The sequence below is a fragment of the Poecilia mexicana genome, unplaced genomic scaffold (assembly GCF_051168715.1).
Source record: "Poecilia mexicana isolate PSO_F unplaced genomic scaffold, ASM5116871v1 scaffold_9, whole genome shotgun sequence".
Lineage (NCBI taxonomy): Eukaryota > Metazoa > Chordata > Actinopteri > Cyprinodontiformes > Poeciliidae > Poecilia > Poecilia mexicana.
Window position 1 is genome coordinate 16,373,564 of NW_028263378.1, and position 19,792 is coordinate 16,393,355.

Consider the following 19,792-nt stretch of genomic DNA (forward strand, 5'->3'; position numbering starts at 1 on the left):
AACATACCACTCAAAAACTAATCCTCAAGTTATATTTTAGGTCTACAATGTTGTGTAGCAAACAACTCAAATAAGGGAATTTGACACAAAAAATGTCACTACTTTCATTAATTATTGGCAGCGGTGGGAAGAGTAGCACTCCCTCAATAAATATTTACTCAAGTAAAAAAGAAAAAGTACCAAGAAATTACTCAAGTACAAATAAAAAAGTGTCTGCTGAAAAGAATACACGATACTGAGAATCTGATCAGAAGACAGACAACAATACAAAGTTGGGTGCTAATTCTGATATTTTAAAGACTGAAGTGAAAAAATACTGATACAAATAAATATCTTCATTCCAAAATGCAAAATAATTTTCCAAATAATTTTTTTCAACATAAAACTTACAACATGTATACGTGTTAGAAAAATGCAAAGTACTTTCAGTGACAATATTTGCTATGTTAAATACTACTATCCACCCCTAATTGTATGAACAGAAAGCACGCATCCAGGATGACCTGTAGGTGGCGGTAAAACGTTGTAAATTATAAACATAAAGGAGAAGAAGAAGAAGAAGAAGAAGAAGAAGAAGAAGAAGAAGAAGAAGAAGAAGAATTTTGCGGAAGTTTACATCCTTTCGAATTCCTTACGTCTCGAAGCTAAAATCGTTTTACTTGCGTTACTTTTATTATATAAAGTGGCGTAATAAATGTAAACTATAGTTAATTATCTACCATCAAAAACCACAACAAATCCTCGTAATCGCTATCAGTTTTATTTAGCAGTGAATTACCTGTATAAGCCTTAGCTCAGTCTTCTATTGGAGCAAGAAAAATAATATGGTTATGCATATTTAAAATTCCATCGGATATAATTATCCAATGATGAACCTCATCAAATATTTGTCTGCCTGGTTTAATGTCGTGAAAGCCAGTGGAGAAGGGGCATCTGATGTGAAATGATGCTGGGCCGCGTCCTGTCAGTGAGGTCCTTGTTTGGGTCGGACCGTTCTGGATTCTGCCTGGTAACATTTGCTCTGATAGCATTTATGCTGCTGATGTATGCTGGGGGCATCCAGGCAAGTCTGAGCGTGGGCCCAGGGGGATACTTCCCAAGGTTCATAGGTAACCATGCTGTTACATCTTCAAAACACCGCTTCGGATTTACGCAAAGTAAGCATGTGGATTTTTATTTATTTTTTCTCCTCCTCAGATGTGTTTCTGTATGCTCTCAGTCATGATGACTCGCCCTCGTTGCTGATCAGCGTGGTCCTGCTGCTGCTGCTGGGATCATGTCAGGAGCGTCGCTGGGGGTCAGTGACCTTCCTGCTCCTGTCCATCATCACAATCACCACGCTGGCATTCATTTACACCCTGGTGCTGTTTGTGGTTGGAGGGGAGGCGAGTCGGATCTGTGGCTTCTCTGCCATTCAGCTCGCTCTATTTACGGCTCAGTGTCGACAGGCCACACAGAGGAGGCTGCTCAGGTGTTTGCCAGTTTGGTTCCTGCCGTGGCTTTTTCTGCTCAGCGGTTTGCTGCTTCTACCTGGAACACCAGCGCTGCTTCACCTCTGTGCAATATGCATCGGACACAACTGTATCCTTTCCTGCAGATGCTTTTCAGGACTGGTACCTCCTATAAACCAAAAGTTTTAGTTTGAGTTTATATGTTTGCTTTTTTTCCCATCTTCTGTCTCTTATGATTCCTCTGTGTCACTTTTTTAAAATTTTGTTTCTTGTTGAGGCCATCCTTTATTTTGGACAGTCTGCATATCTTTATGATGTTTTAGGTCTTACATCTGTATGCTTGGCTTTTCTGTGTCTTTGTCTTTGGATGGTGTGTACTTCTTTATGGATGCAGATTTTAAGATAAGGTGAAGGCTCTGGACCTAAGACACTCTATGTTCCCTCTATGTATAATAGCTTTGTGGTTTATTTGGGCTGAAAGTTGCCCCCACTAAATTTATATTGAATTCTTTCAAACTTTGGTTACTGTGTTTCTCTGCCAAGTTATCCCCTGTCTCCTTAATTTAACATGCAGATCATCAGCCCTTCATTGGGGCGCTACAGGAACTGGAGGAGGCCAACATTTTTGCTTTCATTCCTAATTGGATGTATGTTCCTACTTCAGCAAGGGTCAGATTGCCAAGATTTGCCACCTCACATAGGTATTATAAGTCAATTACATTTAACATCCGACTATCCCTTTAAAATATATTCTTGATCATTTTCATATAAAACAAATTTCACAATTTGTCAATTGCTTAGATCGGTTCCCCAGTTCATGGCTGTGGATCACGCAGCTCCTCCTCCAGTGAGGGACCCCACAGCTTACAACCTCCACCAATGGATGGAGCCTCCATCCCCTGCCTGGGTGATGGAGGTGCAGGCTGCTGCTGCCGTGTCTGAGGCAGAAGTGCTGGAGGAGCAGCTGCTCCGAGCCGGGATAATGGCCTCCTTACAGGACGCTCCTGACACGAAAGTAGAGGTCCCAAAGTCATCAGTTTCATCTCTGCGGTTAGTGCAGTTCATGGCGTGTATTTTATAAATAAACAAATTGGTTTTTCACTTAATACTTTTTAAATCCAAAAGTCTGTATTTACATGCAGATGTCTGTTTTTGTTTCCTGCCAGGCTTCAGCAGCTGGAGAAGATGGGCTTCCCCACTGAGAAAGCTGTGGTGGCATTAGCAGCAACCAAGCAGCTAGATGGCGCCATCTCGCTGCTTATTGAAGACAGCATTGGAGAACAAGCTGTGGTGGTATCTAAGGGAAAGAGCCATCCACCACAGCAGAGCCCCTAAACAAGTTGACACTACTGGTTACGTTTGCACTTTTGACTCAAACTGGACACACATCATGCTTGGGTTTTGCTGAGCTTCTGTATTTTCCCTGTGGGCTACATGAAGAACCTTTAATAAAATGTGAACAAAAAGTCAAAATGTTCCCAAATAAAAGTTTTTTTTTTATTTCCAAATCTGCACATCAGAGACGATGGATGTCAGTTTATTTTTTTTCAGTTGTAAAAGTGTTTAATGAATACGTTTGTACCACCAATTCAAAAAGGTGACATGTTAAAATAATAAAAACATTTTTATTACACTTATCATCTAAGCAGGATTATCTTAACACAGTACATTTGCAATAAAAGAAAAAAAAAATCAAAATACAAAATGGTTACATAACAGCTTACAACATAAACTACAATTTTAAATAGTCTCACAATAACTTTGATATAAGATGAAAAAGTGTTTTTCATCAGAGCAGTATAAGCAGTCATAGAACACAACAGTGGTAAAATATGTTCAAGTTCAAATAACAGTTTCCTCTGTGTGTGTGTTTAGGATCCCAGTCAGCAGAGTGCTGTTTTAATTTCAACACATTCAGTTTTCAGACTGCAGCACCATCTAACATAGATGCCTATGTTTGTGCAGATTTTGCGTCAAAAACGTTGATTAGTCACTTACACAAAACGGAAATAAAAGACACCAGAAAACTTCTAGTCACCATTTAAAAACACATCATTTAGAGATGACTTCATCTTTTTTTAGTGCACTACATAACACTGAGTTAAACAATAAGATGAAAATATAGGAATACTAGAGGAAGGAGGATGTAAGTTTGTAATACAGACTGTACAAGCTCAGAGTATTTAAATAATGGACTCTCTTCAGATTGCAGACAAACTATGAAAGCAGCAAAACCTCACACTGATTTCTACTTCTCATTTCTGTAAATGAACCCTTACTGTCTAGAACTGTTTCGCACTGTCACAACCACCAAGGATGAAAATCTTCCCTTTTCTTTCAACATTGTTACAGTTGTTTTATGATTATTATTTTTAATTATTTTACTTTTTTAGCATTTGGATGGAAAGGGAAATCAAAGCAGTTCTCAGGTAGCAGATGAATCAGGGTGTCATGGAGTTATCAGTTGAGTTTCCCTGAGGTGTTCCCCATTCCTAACCATTTAATAAAAGCCCAGACTGGGCACCAGGTAAGGTCTGAATGTGCTGAATGCCGGTTTGAGACCTGTAGGAGGGGAAGGCCCAGTCTGTGATCCTCAGGGTCAGTGTGGAGGATAGGGGTGCTACTTTCCTCGGACCTTGGTGTCGGTGAACAGAGGGGAAGCAAGTCGATGTGGAGGCGCACCTGCTCGCTTATCTCTGTAGAAACTAGGGGAGGATGTGCCGAACGGTCCGTCCCCAGACCCTAGATCAGGCTCTGTTGAAGAAAGACAGCGGTTGGAAAGGGGCCTCCCTGTCCATCAACATGTGTGGCCATGCGGACTCTTTAGTCGACTGATGTTGAAAAAGTACAATTAAGACGTTTCCTAATTTTAGCATTACACACATCTGTAGAACTTGGATCTGTGTTTGGACTGTTTTTTTTTTCTTTTTATCAAGTTGAGTTATAAAATATTAGCTTAATCCAACCAAGTTATTAGAGGACATTTCCCTTTGATCACTGTGCCCTTTGTTTAATCTGTGTGTAAAAAAACCAGAAATGTGCCACAGGTTATTAAGGTAGTTGTAATTGAACCTTTACTTAAGAAACCTGTTGTTGACTAAGATGCCTGAATGAATTGAATATTGTTCCTTTTTCATCCGTAATTCTTGAGAAAATCATTGCTGATCAAGTGTTAAAGGATTTTTCACATTAAGGATCTGTTTGAAGAGTCTCAATCAGTCACTCTAAGTTTAGGCTTCTTCTACTTTCCCTCTGCTAATTTCAATTAATTCAATATTTGCAAAAAATGACTCCCTTTAACTTTATGTTCTCTCACCAGGTTTTCTCTCTATAGATGGTAGCCTGGCATTTCTGTTTCCTCCATCTTCTTTTTTCAAATGGGATAGACTTTCCCTTTTCATCCTTTTTTGTTTCCTAGACTGAAGAACTGCCACGAACTAAATTTGCTCTGTTTTTCGTCACAAAGATTGTACTACCCCTAAATGAACTATCACTGCCACTAACTCTTAATTCATTCCTAATACTACAATATTATATCGCATTCTATAATATTAAATTACAGCAGTTAGATGTTGAAATAATAATAATAATAATAATAATAATAATAATAATAATAATAATAATAATAATAACAATAATAATAATAATAATAATAAAACACATTTATTTCTTATTAGTTATTCCTGTTACAAAGCAATCATTCATTTCCACTGTCACCATGTGGTTGCTTGGATTCCTGCAAAGTCATTGACAGTTGAGTGTATTAGACATGTAACCTTTTCTTACTGCAATGATAACGTGAAGCTGACTGCATTACTTTATACCTACAATCAATTTAGAATGCAACTAATTAAATGCAAATCTGTCAACCGGATTTAATTTGATTTGTTAAAAATGTTTGAGGAGTTAAAATTATATGCAGTATTGCAGACTACATATTCTTAGACTCGCTATCTTGCTGATAACATATGTATAAGTAAATAGTAATGTTGTTACAAAAGAGCATTTCTGCTAGATTCATTACATTTTTATAAAGGCTAAAATTATCCACCATCATTTTGCAGCAAATTACAAACAAAACAGTGAAACAAAACATGTAAGAATCTAATTGGGCATTTCTACAAGGTGTAAATGAAAGAACGTACCGTACTTAAAAAAAAAATCTAATTCTAAGCGAAATAAACGACTCAGTGACAGGAATCAATGTTATGCGTTTAATGCTCAAAACTCTGCCAGCCCAATTCATTGAGGCTGCTGCGATCAGCCATGTAAATATCTGATTCATTTGCTTCTCAGACCCAATGGACCAGCAAAATTATTCATATCCTTCAAAACTTCTCACATTACAGCCACAAGTTTCTGCATATTTTATTGGGATTTAATGCAAGATCAAAAATATCATTAATCAGGCCTCATAATTGTTTTAGAAAACAATAGGTAAACTCAACTGAGAACATGAGGAAAGACTTGAAGATTGATGTTTGCAGAAACTCTCCGCTCCATCTGCATGATGTAAATCTTTTTCTACAAAGCGTTGCCTCATGAGGACTGATGATGCAAGGTGTTACTTTAGATTTTTATTTGCACAAAATTTTAAAACCCATGTACCATTTTCCCATTTGTGTTTGTTTATCATAAAATCCCAACAAATACATTTGAAGTTTATAGTTGTAACATCATAAAAGGTGGAAAAGTTAAAGGAGTACGAATACTTTACAAGATAAAGTACATGCACACCCATATACTGTGTGTGTGTGTACATATAAGTTATGTTAAACCGATCTAGAATTTAAAATGCTTCTTTTGAGGCTTAGAAAATAATTTTAGCACCTGCTGTCATCAAAACATGAATACAAAATAACCTCTCAACTTGACATTACATTTAAAAACAGACGGCGATTATAAATCCTACATCTCTGACACTTGATCTACGTTTTCTTCATCTAATTGAGAAACGAGGGCCAGCAGGACTGTGGGGTGTTTCGGCATTACCTGGCCAGATGATAGCCTCCAACAGTGTCACCCTGCGAGCCAGAAGCTCAAGGTCTGCCTGCAAGTCTTGGAACATCTGCAAGCTAATGTCCTATCAGAGAGCAGTGACAGGGGGACTTTGTGAGGCTGCAGAAAAGACTTGTCCAAGTCCTGGGGCTGCCTGTGACTGCTCCTGCCCTCTGTCCCAGCAGTTAGGCATGGTGGGAGCATGGGCCCACCCGCAGCTGTGACCCCTGCCTAAAGCTGCCCCTTCCGCAGGCCTCCTACTCACCATGAATACCGATCATAGTCTCAAGGATTAAAACCCTCTCGGCTAAGATCTTCAGCGCCTCTCTGATCTGATGTATGCCGTCCCCCTGTGAAGATAGATACAGCCGTCAAGGTAAAGAGCAGAAGCTAGAGGACTGCTCGCCAAGATGCAAGTCAGGTTTCCAGTACAGTTTAGCTGTTAGAAGGTTAAGACGGTCCACATACTGTATCTGCCCAGCATGACTATCCATTCATTATATTTCTCTCTATGTTTCCTTTGTAAACATGCTGCTAAGTATTATAATTCTCTGCCATGCTGGGCAGGCAAACATCAGCATGCACATGACAAACCAGTATCACGTGGCAGCATAACACAGCTGAGTCACACTATCAGGGAAGAGATGACCATGCCATCTGCATTCACTTTGCTTATTTTTAGCTCCACAGTGTTCAGTCTCAATGCAGCAGACACAGAAGTTGCCCACTGTCAGTCGTCTGACAGTGGTCTGTCAGTAGAGGTTTACTCTTACATCTGATTTGTCTTTTGTTAAGGGATAAGGCAGCGACCTCAGGGGATCTTTACCTTCAAAAGTAACAAAAGTACCGCAACAAGAGATGTAAGACAGACGGAGACAGCTTTATGCGTCATGATCCTCAAAGGGACATGCAAGGAAACATGGCTGAAGGTCGAGAATGGTTTCTTTAGGAAAACATGCTAACGAAAAACATACCAAGACTTGTGTGCAATGGAAAACGGCAAAGCTGCTTTAGAATATTGCTCTGTTAGGGTATGTTAGTCAAGTTCTTGGACAGTAATTGAAATGTCTGCACATTATAGACTGTGTGCTGACATATGTCAACATTTACAGCTCCCAGGGGAAGAGATTGATAGTCTTTTGTAAATTTCTGACGTCTCCTGCAGGCACTAGATTGATAGAGGCCATATTTTATTCTATTCATTTAATACTGCCAAAGAAACCTCAATCCGAAAAATGAAACATTTGTTTCTTATGTTATTAATGGCATAAAAAAGCTAACCATCCTGTGTAAAACCTTCAAACGGCTCCCAATTTCATTGCACTTTCCTTTCAAGGTCCTGGACTCTATCTAGACTACTGTAAAAGTCTTCAGTCAATACTGAACCATCTTTCACTGCATGACAGCTGCAAGCCTTTCAGGATTTGTCATCGTCAGCTGTGCACATTGGGACTACTCTATCTTCTTTGCAAAGTAGCTAAAAATTAGATGGTAGCTGTCTATGAATACCTATTTTAAGGCTTGCCACAAATTCTCTATTAGCTCTAGATCTGGAATGCAGTTGAGTTGTTCTAACACACGACTATGCCTTGATCTAAAATATTCCCATGTAGCTCTGGCAGTATGTTTAGGGTAGTTGTTGGAAGGTGAATCACCTTCCAACCCCTTGTCTCAAGCCGTTTGCTGATTTTAACAAGAGTTCTTGTAGGACTGACCTGTATGTGGACCTTCCCATTTTCCCACTACCTCTGACCAGCCTCCCTGTCAGATTGAAGACCGTACCCACTTAAACTGTGAATCTAGCTCGTCTAGAGTTATTATGACTTTCTTGGCTGCTTCTCTGATTAATGAGCTCCTTGCTTCTCAGTTCAAGTATTTGCCAATCAGCGGCAATACCTAAAGGAAACACTGTTCACAGGTTTGTGTGTGACAAATTCTTCTCCCAGGCACCGTACAGCACATCTTTAAAAAAAGAAACAATCAAATTGAAAAAACTGTATTGTGCTTTAGCTGTAAACCTGCAACTAAACTGTTAAAGTTGGGCTCTAAGGAATAAATGAACAAATTAAATGAGCCAAAAAAATAACAGCTAAAAACAATTGCATCAAAGCTCATGTCACTGATGCTAGCAAATTAGTGAGTGACCATTTGCCGCTAACTTTTTGTTATCAACACCAAGTTCTCCAAATAAAATAGCAACTTTGCCATTTTCCTTTTTAGTTGCACAGCATTAGTTTACATACTAAATACGTTAACTAGTTTATTTTAAAAGCTAGGAGAAAGAGTTTGTGCAGCATTGTGCTTTTCATGCAAGGCAATACAGTGGAAGAAAAGGGATAGCTGTATCCACTCCACCCATATCGGAGCACAACACCTTAAAAACCCAACTACTGACACACAATGGAGACATTTGGCATATACATCTCATTTATTTCACTGAGATTCCTGCATAGAAAACCAAGCAAATTGGTGAGAGTTAATATTGCACATTTGGAACAAAGCAAAATGAAGATTTTTGCACCAGTTAAGAGTTGCTGTTCTTGTGCTGGTATAGGTGTTCATATGCATATGCCAAAGTAAGAAGCTGAAAAGGTGGCTGTGAATGATAGTCATGGGGACAGTAGCTTGCAGTGGGAGTCAGACAGCTTTAGGGTCAAGAGGAGAGGGGACAGCAGTCCAGAGCACACCCCCAGGACCGACAAAAACACACTTACACAAACAAATCAGACAGATCAAACACATAGAGGGCAACGTTCTAGTTTAAAAAACAATATGAAACAGATATAAACCGATCTATTGATTGGTAGGAATGTATGCGATTGATAGAAACAGGTGGAACTGAACAAACCAATTCGTGGAGAGTCACAATGATTGGAAAACGATCATAACCATAACCTCGGATGTTGGGTCATGGTTATTCTTTGGGAAAGATTCACTGCAATTCAAAGATGTGATGGCTAAATAAAGGTATCTTACATTTGGATTGTTCTTGTAAAATGAGAAAGATGTCAAAGAAAACTTAGAGTTAGACACAGAAAATATTTTTGATGCTCAAGAAGAAAACAAAATCAAAATTATGTTGAAAGCTTTCTGAATTTTTCTTTGTGTTACCCAGTGAGCTACAATCAACTACAATCTTACCGGCAAGCCTTTCTCCCCTGGCTCTCCTTTGGGACCTGGCGCTCCCTGAGAAGAGAGGAGAATAGGTTTCGCTTTAAAACTCGAAGCTGTTGAGAAGTTTAGAGCCACAGAAAAAAAGAAGAAAAAAAAACATTCAGTTTATTAACTGTGCTTCTCGTGCATTGTGTGCGTTTATTGCTGCTGCCCAGGGTGGTTTACCACAGCATAACCAATATGTCGTGTTGATTCTTCCCTCCAAAACCTACAAAGCAGAGTGGAGGTGACTTACTGGGTCACCTCTGAAGCCTCTTTCTCCTGGATAACCAAGAGGACCCTAAAAAACAAAATACAAGGTAGTTGTGTTAGAGTGTCATCAGCTTAACTAGAAATAAACAAAAGAATTTGTCAAAATTAAACTGTTTTTATGTCTTTTAAGGTCAATCATAAAAAAATAAATAAAAAGACACATACTCCACTTTTCACACTTTTTGACATTAAATCAAAAAACTTTTTGTTTTTTAATTTTTTTTTTTAGGTCAGTTAGGATTACCAACGTGATTTCTATTTGTTTTATGCCAGAATAATAGGCAGGGGGATTATTTTGTTCACATTCAGACGTTTACATACCATTTTCTATAATTGGCTTTAAAGCTGCATGGCTTGGGTCAAATGTTTTGAGTATCTTTCTATAAGCTTGTCACTACAGTTTACTGGAGTTTTGGTCCATTCCTCCAGAAAAACCCGAGTCAGCTTTGTTGATCAACTCGTTCTCCCACACCATTTTTACTCTGCCCACAAATCTTACACTTCACTGAAAATAGGGTTCTGTGATTGGCCTCCCCAAAACATCGACTTCGATGTCCTTAAGAGAGTTTGTAAATAAGTTGGCTGAACGGTCAACGTTACCGTTCATCTGTAAGATCAATGTCCATCAGAGTTGCTCCATTTCCTCTTTGTTTCATTCAACATAGCTTGGTAGTTTATGTCACAGAACAGAAAGTAAGAACCTTACAGATTTGCTTCTTGGCTTGATGAAGGTACATCTTATGTAAAATACTCACCCTTTCCCCACGATCTCCTTTTGGCCCCACTGGCCCTGGTGCCCCAGGTGTTCCAGGTGTCCCCTGTAGTCAGAATGCATTCAAGATGACATGTCATTTTAAATACTATTATATATACATATGGTTATACGTATAAACTTGCGTAGCAGTAAGTCAGACAGTGCTAAGTGCAAGTGTTAAATATGTTGCATGCAAGTTAGCTTACGTTCTGTCCTGATGGGCCAGGAGGTCCTACTGGGCCTCTGGGACCTGGGGGACCTGTGTGTAGAAGCATGGAGTCGTTGTTTCTGTCTGGTGAAGACGGCAAAGCTCAATCTGACATGTTTGTATTTCACCCCTCCGTTTGCAGGAAACCTTTGAGTTTCATGAACTCAACCTTCTCAGACGTCAATGACCGACAGTGAAAGTTGGCTAAAATGTATACTGTAAGAGCTTTGCATGCAGAGGTAATTTCAATTATAGGATGTTTGAATGTGCACGCAGATGTTTTCCAGCAAACCACATAAACATCCTGTAAATAAAGGCTCACCAACAGGCCCGGGAGGACCCTGAGGTCCGGGAACAGGCAAACCTCTGGAGTCGTGGAAAGTGTTGGTGAAGAAGGGATCTTTTCCGCTATCTGGGGATGAAAGACAATCAATGAATCGTGGAGTTTCTGACAAAAGGAACAAAATTGTCCAGTAATGATGTTATTGACTCCCTCTGTCTCCCAGCCCAACATGTATTTGTGCTTTGATGTAAGACATTTTATTGTTGCTCTGGCAGTATGTTTAGGGCCTATTGAAGTATGAATTTCTTCCTCAATATCAAGTCTTTCACAGCCTCTAACAAGTTTCTTCCACTATTGTCCTGTATTTAGCTCCTTCTTGCCATTACAATCCGACAAGCTTCGCTATACCTATCAAAACAACAAAATTATTCTTGCAGCGTGATGCAGCCGGCACCATGCTTCTTTGTGGGAACAGTGCCGCGTTTGCATGTTCCATAAAGGCAAAAATATACATTTATACTTCGAATAGATTCATTTACATGAACACCCATGTCTTGGTAAGCTTGCAATTGTTCTACACTCCTTCCATTTTCAGATGTTCAAATGTTGTTGTTTTTCATACCCTAACCGTGATATAAACATTTCCACAACTTCATTCCTGACCTGTTGGTTGTACTTTTGATAATGCTCTCAAACAAATACCTGAGAACTTCACAGAATGGCTGGATTTATTAAATTACACACAGATGGACTTGATTTAGTAACCTCTGAAAGTAATAGATTACACTGAATTTTATTTCTGTGTATCAGGTTACTCATTACATTTTCTATTTATACATTTTGAAGACAGTTTTACATTACTTTGTGTTGTTGTGTAACTTCAAGTCCCTCTTTTGTACTTTGTGGTTATAATGTGACAACATATAGATTACCTTTGCATTGCCGTTCTATACCTCACTTTTGTTGAGGTGCTTTTGTCAATGGATTTTTTTCAATGTGCTCTAGAGACATCTGCAAAACAAATGCGAAGGACACTTTGTGGTTTTTATTCAACATTTTAGGGAATCTTGTGGATATGACATCTGATTATATAGCTTCATCTGAAATTTCTGCATTCAGCCATAGATATGACTTAGTTTGTCATATGACTTAGTTTGTCATATCTACGGCTCTCAGCAAGTTGCAACTGCTAACAGCTATAGGTGACTGGCCACAAGAATCAAGTTGATATTTTTTTACATGCAAATTTAAGAGAAAAAAATTGCAGAGTGATTCTTCTATTTTTTTTTTGTAGATATCCTTTTAGTAAATATACTGTAAAAATAACAGAAACAGTTTAATGTGACTTTAGAAACTTCTGTGAGTTTTCAGTGAAACGTCGCTTTGACAACTTGATATGACCTCTAGAGGGCAGTACTTTAAAAAAAACAACCCCAAAAAACCCCCTGAAATTTCATGCAGAGCTCAGCAAGGCTGGGGGCTGAACTAAACTGCCATCAAAAGCATCCTGGTCATCATTAAATCCAGGTTGGATGGCAATTAAAGTTTAGTCACGTTATGTTTAAAGGTCTCCATATATTTTATGTGGAATTCACTCAGTCAAACCACATGCACTCACAGCATTTGAGCAAGAGGAAAAGGGTGGTAAACATGTGTGTGATGAAGGAAGTGTGTGGCTGCTGGGTCATTTTATCCTAACAGGAAGCACAGATCCAATCACAGGCCTGAGACCTCACAGATACTGAAAGGACAGAGGAAGAGGAAGAAGAAAATGATGAGGACGGCTGACAGCCATAAACATCCTCCCTCTGCCTGAGGTGCAGACACCACTAAGGGATCAGGGGAAGAGGTGACACCTCTCTTCCCCCCCCCCCATTTACAACATGGCGAGGCTTAGTTAGATGGATTAAACAAGCAGACCCTTCTAACACTGACATATTCCCACAGACATCTTCTCTGCTGCTGATGCACATCCAGTGGCCAAACAAGCCCGTGTTTTCCAAAGGAAGCTCGGCGCAGACCCGCCCCCACCGTTACTTTGATGTGAAAGAAATAGCCCACAGTTTGGAAATCATCATGCCCACCCCAGCGCCCCCGCGGCTCTCCACAGCGGAACCCAGAGCTTACAAATCTGTGTGTTGCATACTTTGTTTTACCACCGGACCCAAATGTAAAACCCACCCATGTGTTGACCTTGAAAGAGCCCATCCGTCTCCCGGCTCCCCTCCCTCAGCTGTCTGGACGGCCTACATCTGGAAACCGTTCAGTGACGTCGGCTGTGGACAGGTTCTCATCTCAGAATAGGAAATCTGCGCTAGTTATGCAGATTTTTGTATCTGGTAAAACACTATTTGATTGTGATTTTCTCTTCTGGTAGCAGAACAACGTCAGAGGAAGCAGGCAGCAGCTAAAGGATTAACACCAATCTTCATGTTTTGGTACAACTTCTGCATTTTTGTAAAGAGAGTTCTGAATGTAAGGTTAAAATTCAATAAAACTGCATCACTTTGCTTATGAAAAAACCTAACTAAAGATTTGTGTTAATGACGATTAAAGCTTTCATTGCCTGAACCTAATAAAAAAAACCTTCATCCTTCTCTGACACGGATATGTTTATTCATTTCTTTAATCATCCTTCCTAGTATTTTTGGTTAAGTGGGGCCTTGTCAGATTCTCCTTTTACCAATGCTTTTATCATCCTGTCTGAGTCTCTTAAGGCACTTTCATCATGGTCATGTAAAAAAAAACACACACAAACCGCAAAATCCCTATTATGGCTTAATCCTTTCACATTATTTACCAGGCCTTGGGTGCTTTTACATCATTCAGGAGTGGATGTGGAACCAAAATGGTACAACTTGCTGCAGTCATCTCAATTCTTAGTCTGCCATCAGGGAGCTTGAGGATGCTTATCCAAACAGAGTCAAATCCACCGTTAATAGGACGGGCAATTTAGCACACATTAAGTCACACGAGGTCAGCAAATGAACAAAGAAGACGACGTGCTGTGTTTTATTTATTGGGTTAACAGTGCACTGATGCGGTGCCATTGTTTCTTTTAGAAAGTTTAGGTTTATTGTACACCTTCTACACTTTGAATCTAGAAGCCAACTCAGAACTGCTTTGCTCAACAGCAAAGGCGACTTAACGAAATGCCTCAATATGCAAAACAGTGAGACATATTTATGTGTGTAAAGGGGTCATAAGTGGGCGTTAAGGAAAATCCCACAGTGATGAGCTCTAGTGTAGGCAGGTTTTCCACATCCCTTCTGTAAAACTGTAGTTATTTCATGCCAGTTTTGGAAGGACCTTGATCACAATAATCAATCACGCCCAGTGAATCATTCAAACAAAACTGACTCTCTGGTGCCATTTCAAATATTTCCTGGATTTAAAAAAAAAAAAAATTTTTAGAACAAACCACATTGATGTTATTACTGTTAAACATATGTGTTGTAAATACTTTTTAAGTACGCCACATCCTATTTCTTCCTCTCCTTCTCCAGTTTATCTCATCTTGTTAAAGAGCATCTAACGAAGTTTATGGCAAGCAGAACAGGACTGGAAATTAGCAAAAAGGTTTTGAAAACCCTGCAGAAAGCCAGGGGAAGTATCATTCTAGATAGCTGTAAAAGATTACAAGAAAGCTTGGCTGCTTGGAAGCAAGGTAAATCTGTGTTTTTGATTCTAATCAGGGCCGGATTTAGGAGGACGTAGTACCCTGGGTTATAGTTAGTTTTGGTGCCCTATCCACACAAACTTATTTTATGCATATAAACAGAATATTGATTAGGTGCATGTCAACTTAAAGGTTGTCAGACGATATTCACCTGAAAATCCAGTTTTTGTAAAACAAACCTTGCATTTGTCCTCAAGATAATGTCCCCCATTAACACGACATCATGTCCACCTTCATCCGAGCGGAAAACAACCCAAGATGTTACAGTAACTATGCCTGGCCTGTTTGAATAGCACACAAACTCAAATGCACCAGAAACAGAGAGAATGTGCTTTGCTGCTGTTGTGCCCGACATGCATGGAGTCAAAGGGTAAGATTATAACGGTATCATTATTTTCAATGAGTTGTGTATTGGAAACACAGCTGTGAAAATGATGCCCCTCTTCTTCTTCAAACTAATTTTGAGACTAGAAAAAGACAACCAAAGTAAATACAAAAAAAAAATAAAATAAAAAAAGGTTTTTGTGATCTTACAGTCTGGGCAGGACGACAAAGCAAATTTCTAAAGCTTTGGGACTACAGTATATTTCAATCAGAGCCGATTTAAATAATGGAGGAGACGTGGAACAGTTATCAACCTTTCCAGGAGTGACTAGCTGAAAAAAGGTTGCTATAAGACGACATTAATAACTCATTCAGAGGCCACAAAGGAACCCAGAACAGCATCTAAAGTGCTGCAAGGGCTTATTTGCCTCATTTAAGGTCCGTGTTCCTGATTCAAGAAGGAAACTGAGCACAAACGGCGTCCATGCTGCAGTTCCCTAGCCAAAACCCCTTCTGACCAACAAGAATGTAATAGTTTCATTTTTGCCACGAAAAAATAAATAAATAAATAAAACAAAACAAAAAAAACACACACACATCCCCATGTCGACAAAACTCGAGACCTTTGGCAAAATAATTTGTGGACTGAGTTTCGTCTGGCATGAAGCTAATTTCAGAAAACAAACATCACATAAAAGCCAACCCTGGAAGGGGTTACTTACTGTGGTCGGGTTCTGGGATGCGGGCGCCGGCTGGCGATGGTGGGCCCGGAGGCCCAGGCGGCCCGGGCAGCCCTGGCAGACCTCTCTCCCCCGGGTGTCCAGGTGGGCCGCGGGGTCCTACAAGAAGGGACAGAAGGTGATAAATTAGCGACAAGGAACATGGTCATGGTAGGACTCAATCTTGATCTCCTTTGCTCAGAGGCATGTTGCATTGCAGGCTGATGATGAATGACTGGCGAAGGGAGGAAAAACTATGACAAAGAGCGGAGAGGGGAAATATTAGCCAAGGTGTTGATACAACTTGATGGTGTCTAGTTGATATGCGACTACACGTGCACATATGGAGTAAAGTTCTGGGTTTTGGGGGAATAAAGGGCACAGTGTGAATTGATTAAGTTTGTTACTCTAATTAACAGGAGGAATCTGTGCGAACAACTTGGTGGAACCTCAACTCAAATAAACAGAGTTAAAGTCAAGTCTTCCTGCAAGTGAAATGTTCCCTGTACCATCAGCTGTTCAGAGTGAACACACAGATGTTACTCCACAATATCAAGCTCGTCCACTGAAAACCTATAAGCCACAACTTCATAGCAACTTCAATGCTCGAATAGGCATAGAAGACTGAAAGCTCTGAGCAGAGGAATCTGGAGGAATATGTGATTCCTAAATGAAAAGTGTAGAGGAGTCCAGTTCACAGAAGCCTTTAGCAGGTTTCAAACAAGCATCCAGACCAGAGAGCGCCCTCTCACTCACTTCAGTCGCTAATTTGAAGCTGGAAAAAGCACCACCACATCATCTGACCTCATTCAGGCCATCACCTCGGTCCTTCCATCTCGTCAACTCTGAGGCAACTGTCAACTAAAGTCCAGTAATTACTGAAGTGCCTTGCGATGTTATTACAGCTTTGACTTTTTACACTTTGCGACTTGTTTCTGTAAACCTTGATATAGAAGAAAATCTCCCAGCATTTTGGCCGCTTCTCTGAGATATTAAGTCATCTATACAGGACAGTGGTTTATGTAAATACCCCAAGCATCCCTTCAAAGACAATGCAACACATCAGGGAAACGGTTGAAATTTTTCCTGTACAGTTTCAGTCCTCTGCTAGTTCTGGGGGATGCTGTGACAAAATATGATAACATATTTACAACTCAAATTTCACTTTTCTCTTCTACTTTAGTAATTTATACATTACACTGGTCGCATTTTACCCCTGTGTTTATCTTTTACTTTAAACGAAAGACAAAAAAACCCAAAAACCTTTCGAATCCCCATGAAGTAATGGAGACAGAAAAAACAATAACACAGCAGGCATATGGAAATCATAATGGAGCTGGGATTTGTATACGTACAGCTCATGCTTACTTCAGATTGAAGTCACATGGAGCTACTCAGAAAGTGGGTTTGTAGTTCAGGTTTCGCTCTAAATCTCACTTTCACCTAGCAGCCAACGCAAAGAAGGGTTCATATGTTAGCCTGAAAGGAGAAACACTCCCTCCGTGATCCAAAGCAGAGGGGTAGCAGTCGATAGCAAGAGCAGATGTTGTGGCACAACTTAGACCACCATTAACTTTAGTCTTTACAGTTGCAGCTAAAGGTAGACTAAATTTTTCTCAACAGGTCATTTGTTATTTGTCCACAAGGAGTAGTGAGATCTGGGTTTAAAGGAGAGATTGATGATTTGGCTCAGCTCCAGGCTGATGACAATGAACAGCAGGACACAGACGTGTGTGTGTGTGTGTGTGGGGGGGTGTGTGTGTGTGTGCGTGTATCGTGCCTCACAAAAGTATTGAATCCCCTAAATGTTGTCATACGTCTCCATGTCGTAATGACGCAACTTCAAAGTATTTTGTTGGGAGGAGTTGGGGTTATGTGTTTGACCAACATAAAGAAGTGCATAGTTGTGAAGTGGAAGGAAATTGAAAAATGCTTTTTCAATATTTTACAAGAAAGCCTGTGTGGTTTTGTTTTCAGCCCCTTCGCAGCAACAAATACAGCCGGACAACAGCACACAAATGACAGAAACACCAGAAAAGTAAGGCATGCAATTTTGAAAAATTCAAAGAAGGTTTTAAAAACTTAAAGCAGTGGTTAAAATCTTTTACCATTCAAAATATCATTCAAACAAGAAAGATGGTGCAACTGCAAGTTTAGTAAGACATGGAAGCTGACAGCTATGTAAGAATAGCGCTACACAGAGAAACAATCATGGTCCATGGTATCTGATCTAGCACCCAGAACTATTAGGAGTGAACTCCACAAATCTGGCATATCGGAAAATTGGTAACATGAAAGTCATTTAAAAAACAAAATGTGTTTTTTATTTGCCACAAGCCATGTAGAGCAAACAGGTGGAAGATGGCGATCCGGACAGATGAGAGAAAAGTTCAACTTTTTGGCACAATATGTTAAAATGACCCAGTCAAAGTCTAGACCTAAATCCAACTAAAGCAAAGTGTAGTTCACAAATGTTCTTCATCTAATCTGACTGAGCTTGAACTAGCGGGCAAATAAAGAAAGGCAGAAACATCGTCTTGAGATGTGCAAAGCTGGTAGAGACATTCCCTTATGATCTGCAGTGGTAATTACACTGGTTCTAAAAGATAAAAATTCAATAGTGTTAAATCCATGCAAGCTACATGTTTTAATTTGCATAAAATGCTTAAAATAAGGTCATTATCCTTCCACTTCTCAATTATGCACTAGTCTGTGTTGTGTTGGTTGCAGAAAAGCCACTTGTACACATTGCAGTTTGTGGTTGCTGTAAAAAAAAACAAAAAAAAAACCAAGAAATATGTCAAGGGTTTGTGTCCTTTTGCGAGGCACTGTACGCAGTGTGTAAAAACTTTTAGCAGTACTTTTAGAAACAAATAACTTTAGATGCAAACCAACAAAGTGTAAATTCCCTGAAAAGCTAGCAGACCTCAGAGGCCGCTGGAATGTTGCAGCTTTCAGTACTGGAGGGTCTTCAAGCTGACCAAAGACCAAAACCATTTCTGTAACAAACATTCTGGAGCTGAACATCACAAGTCAAATTTATCATCTATTGTTTCTGCTGCTTTGTGGTCAGGACTAATCCATTCAGTCATCTAGTTGCATCGACAATAACACGAGGTCGAAACAACTGCTCTGCAGAAAAAAAAAGAAAAGAAAGAGTTTTTGTGTAGGGCACACAGAGAGCTCAATGTGCTTAATGATCAACTGGTTGATCTCAGATGATGTCCGTCTACCTTTGGTCCTCCGTTACCTGCTGGTCCTGGCAGTCCCTTCGATCCAGGAGCTCCAGACGGGCCCTTCGCTCCCACCTCCCCCGGAGGCCCACTGGGACCTGGCAGCCCTTGAGATCCTGGCTTTCCTGCGAGTAAAGAAACAATCAGGAGTAATCACGAATCCCCTCACAGGTTTACATCCTGAATGACGTCAGCTGAAACGCAACTGCAATTACAACTCACCGTCTCTGCCAGGAAGTCCATCTCTGCCCTTTTCACCCTGAGGACCTGAAGGAAAACAGGGAGATGCCTTCATTTGGAGGTTCGTGTATGTGAAAAAAAACTGAACTCGAGCCACCTGGAGATGATGAAGTGTAAAATCCTTGGAGGCATTAAGTCCATTTCTGTCCAAGAAACAGCTTTCCTCTGAGAGCAACAGATGTCTGTAGAGTAGCATTGGTCTTATGATGGTGTATTATTAAAATGCTGATTTAAAAAATGCCAAATAAGCCTGTTGTTTACAGACTGGATGGCTAACATTACCAAACATTAGGTTAAATTATGATTTATAACAAAGGCTCTTTAAAACAACAACAAAACCCAACATAAAGCTTTTTTGAGCTCTTTCAACTTGTAAGGCAGATGAATAAATTCATATTCATATCACCAAACAAAACTCAGCAAATCATCGACTATTTCCTCATTTTTCTTCTAGAAGAAACTAGAACAAATTTCAGT

General features: G+C 39.8%; 2 protein-coding genes across 3 annotated transcripts in view; one reads left to right on the forward strand and one right to left on the reverse strand.

Annotated features, from left to right (window-relative positions):
* The first annotated feature begins 531 nt into the window (after positions 1-531).
* rhbdd3 (rhomboid domain containing 3) lies at positions 532-2,924 on the forward strand. The gene is made up of 5 exons (XM_014987474.2): positions 532-1,109; positions 1,198-1,581; positions 2,026-2,152; positions 2,253-2,501; positions 2,618-2,924. Exons 1-5 carry the CDS (start codon positions 944-946, stop codon positions 2,784-2,786), a joined length of 1,095 nt encoding a protein of 364 aa, XP_014842960.1. The 5' UTR covers positions 532-943; the 3' UTR covers positions 2,787-2,924.
* A 132-nt stretch (positions 2,925-3,056) lies between these two features.
* The window catches only part of emid1 (EMI domain containing 1), a 67,569-nt gene continuing 50,833 nt past the window's right edge, over positions 3,057-19,792 (reverse strand). Inside the window, exons 7-16 of one of the 2 annotated variants that reach the window (XM_014987446.2) lie at positions 19,298-19,342; positions 19,093-19,200; positions 15,846-15,962; positions 11,160-11,249; positions 10,836-10,888; positions 10,631-10,693; positions 9,859-9,903; positions 9,591-9,635; positions 6,444-6,534; positions 3,057-4,205 (exon numbers count right to left, since the gene is read on the reverse strand). In XM_014987446.2, the coding sequence (XP_014842932.2) occupies positions 4,072-4,205; positions 6,444-6,534; positions 9,591-9,635; positions 9,859-9,903; positions 10,631-10,693; positions 10,836-10,888; positions 11,160-11,249; positions 15,846-15,962; positions 19,093-19,200; positions 19,298-19,342 (791 nt within the window). In that variant the 3' untranslated portion in view covers positions 3,057-4,071. Of the gene's footprint in view, positions 4,206-6,443; positions 6,535-6,714; positions 6,800-9,590; positions 9,636-9,858; positions 9,904-10,630; positions 10,694-10,835; positions 10,889-11,159; positions 11,250-15,845; positions 15,963-19,092; positions 19,201-19,297; positions 19,343-19,792 lie in introns of both variants that reach the window. The other variant, XM_014987454.2, reaches the window with a different exon arrangement.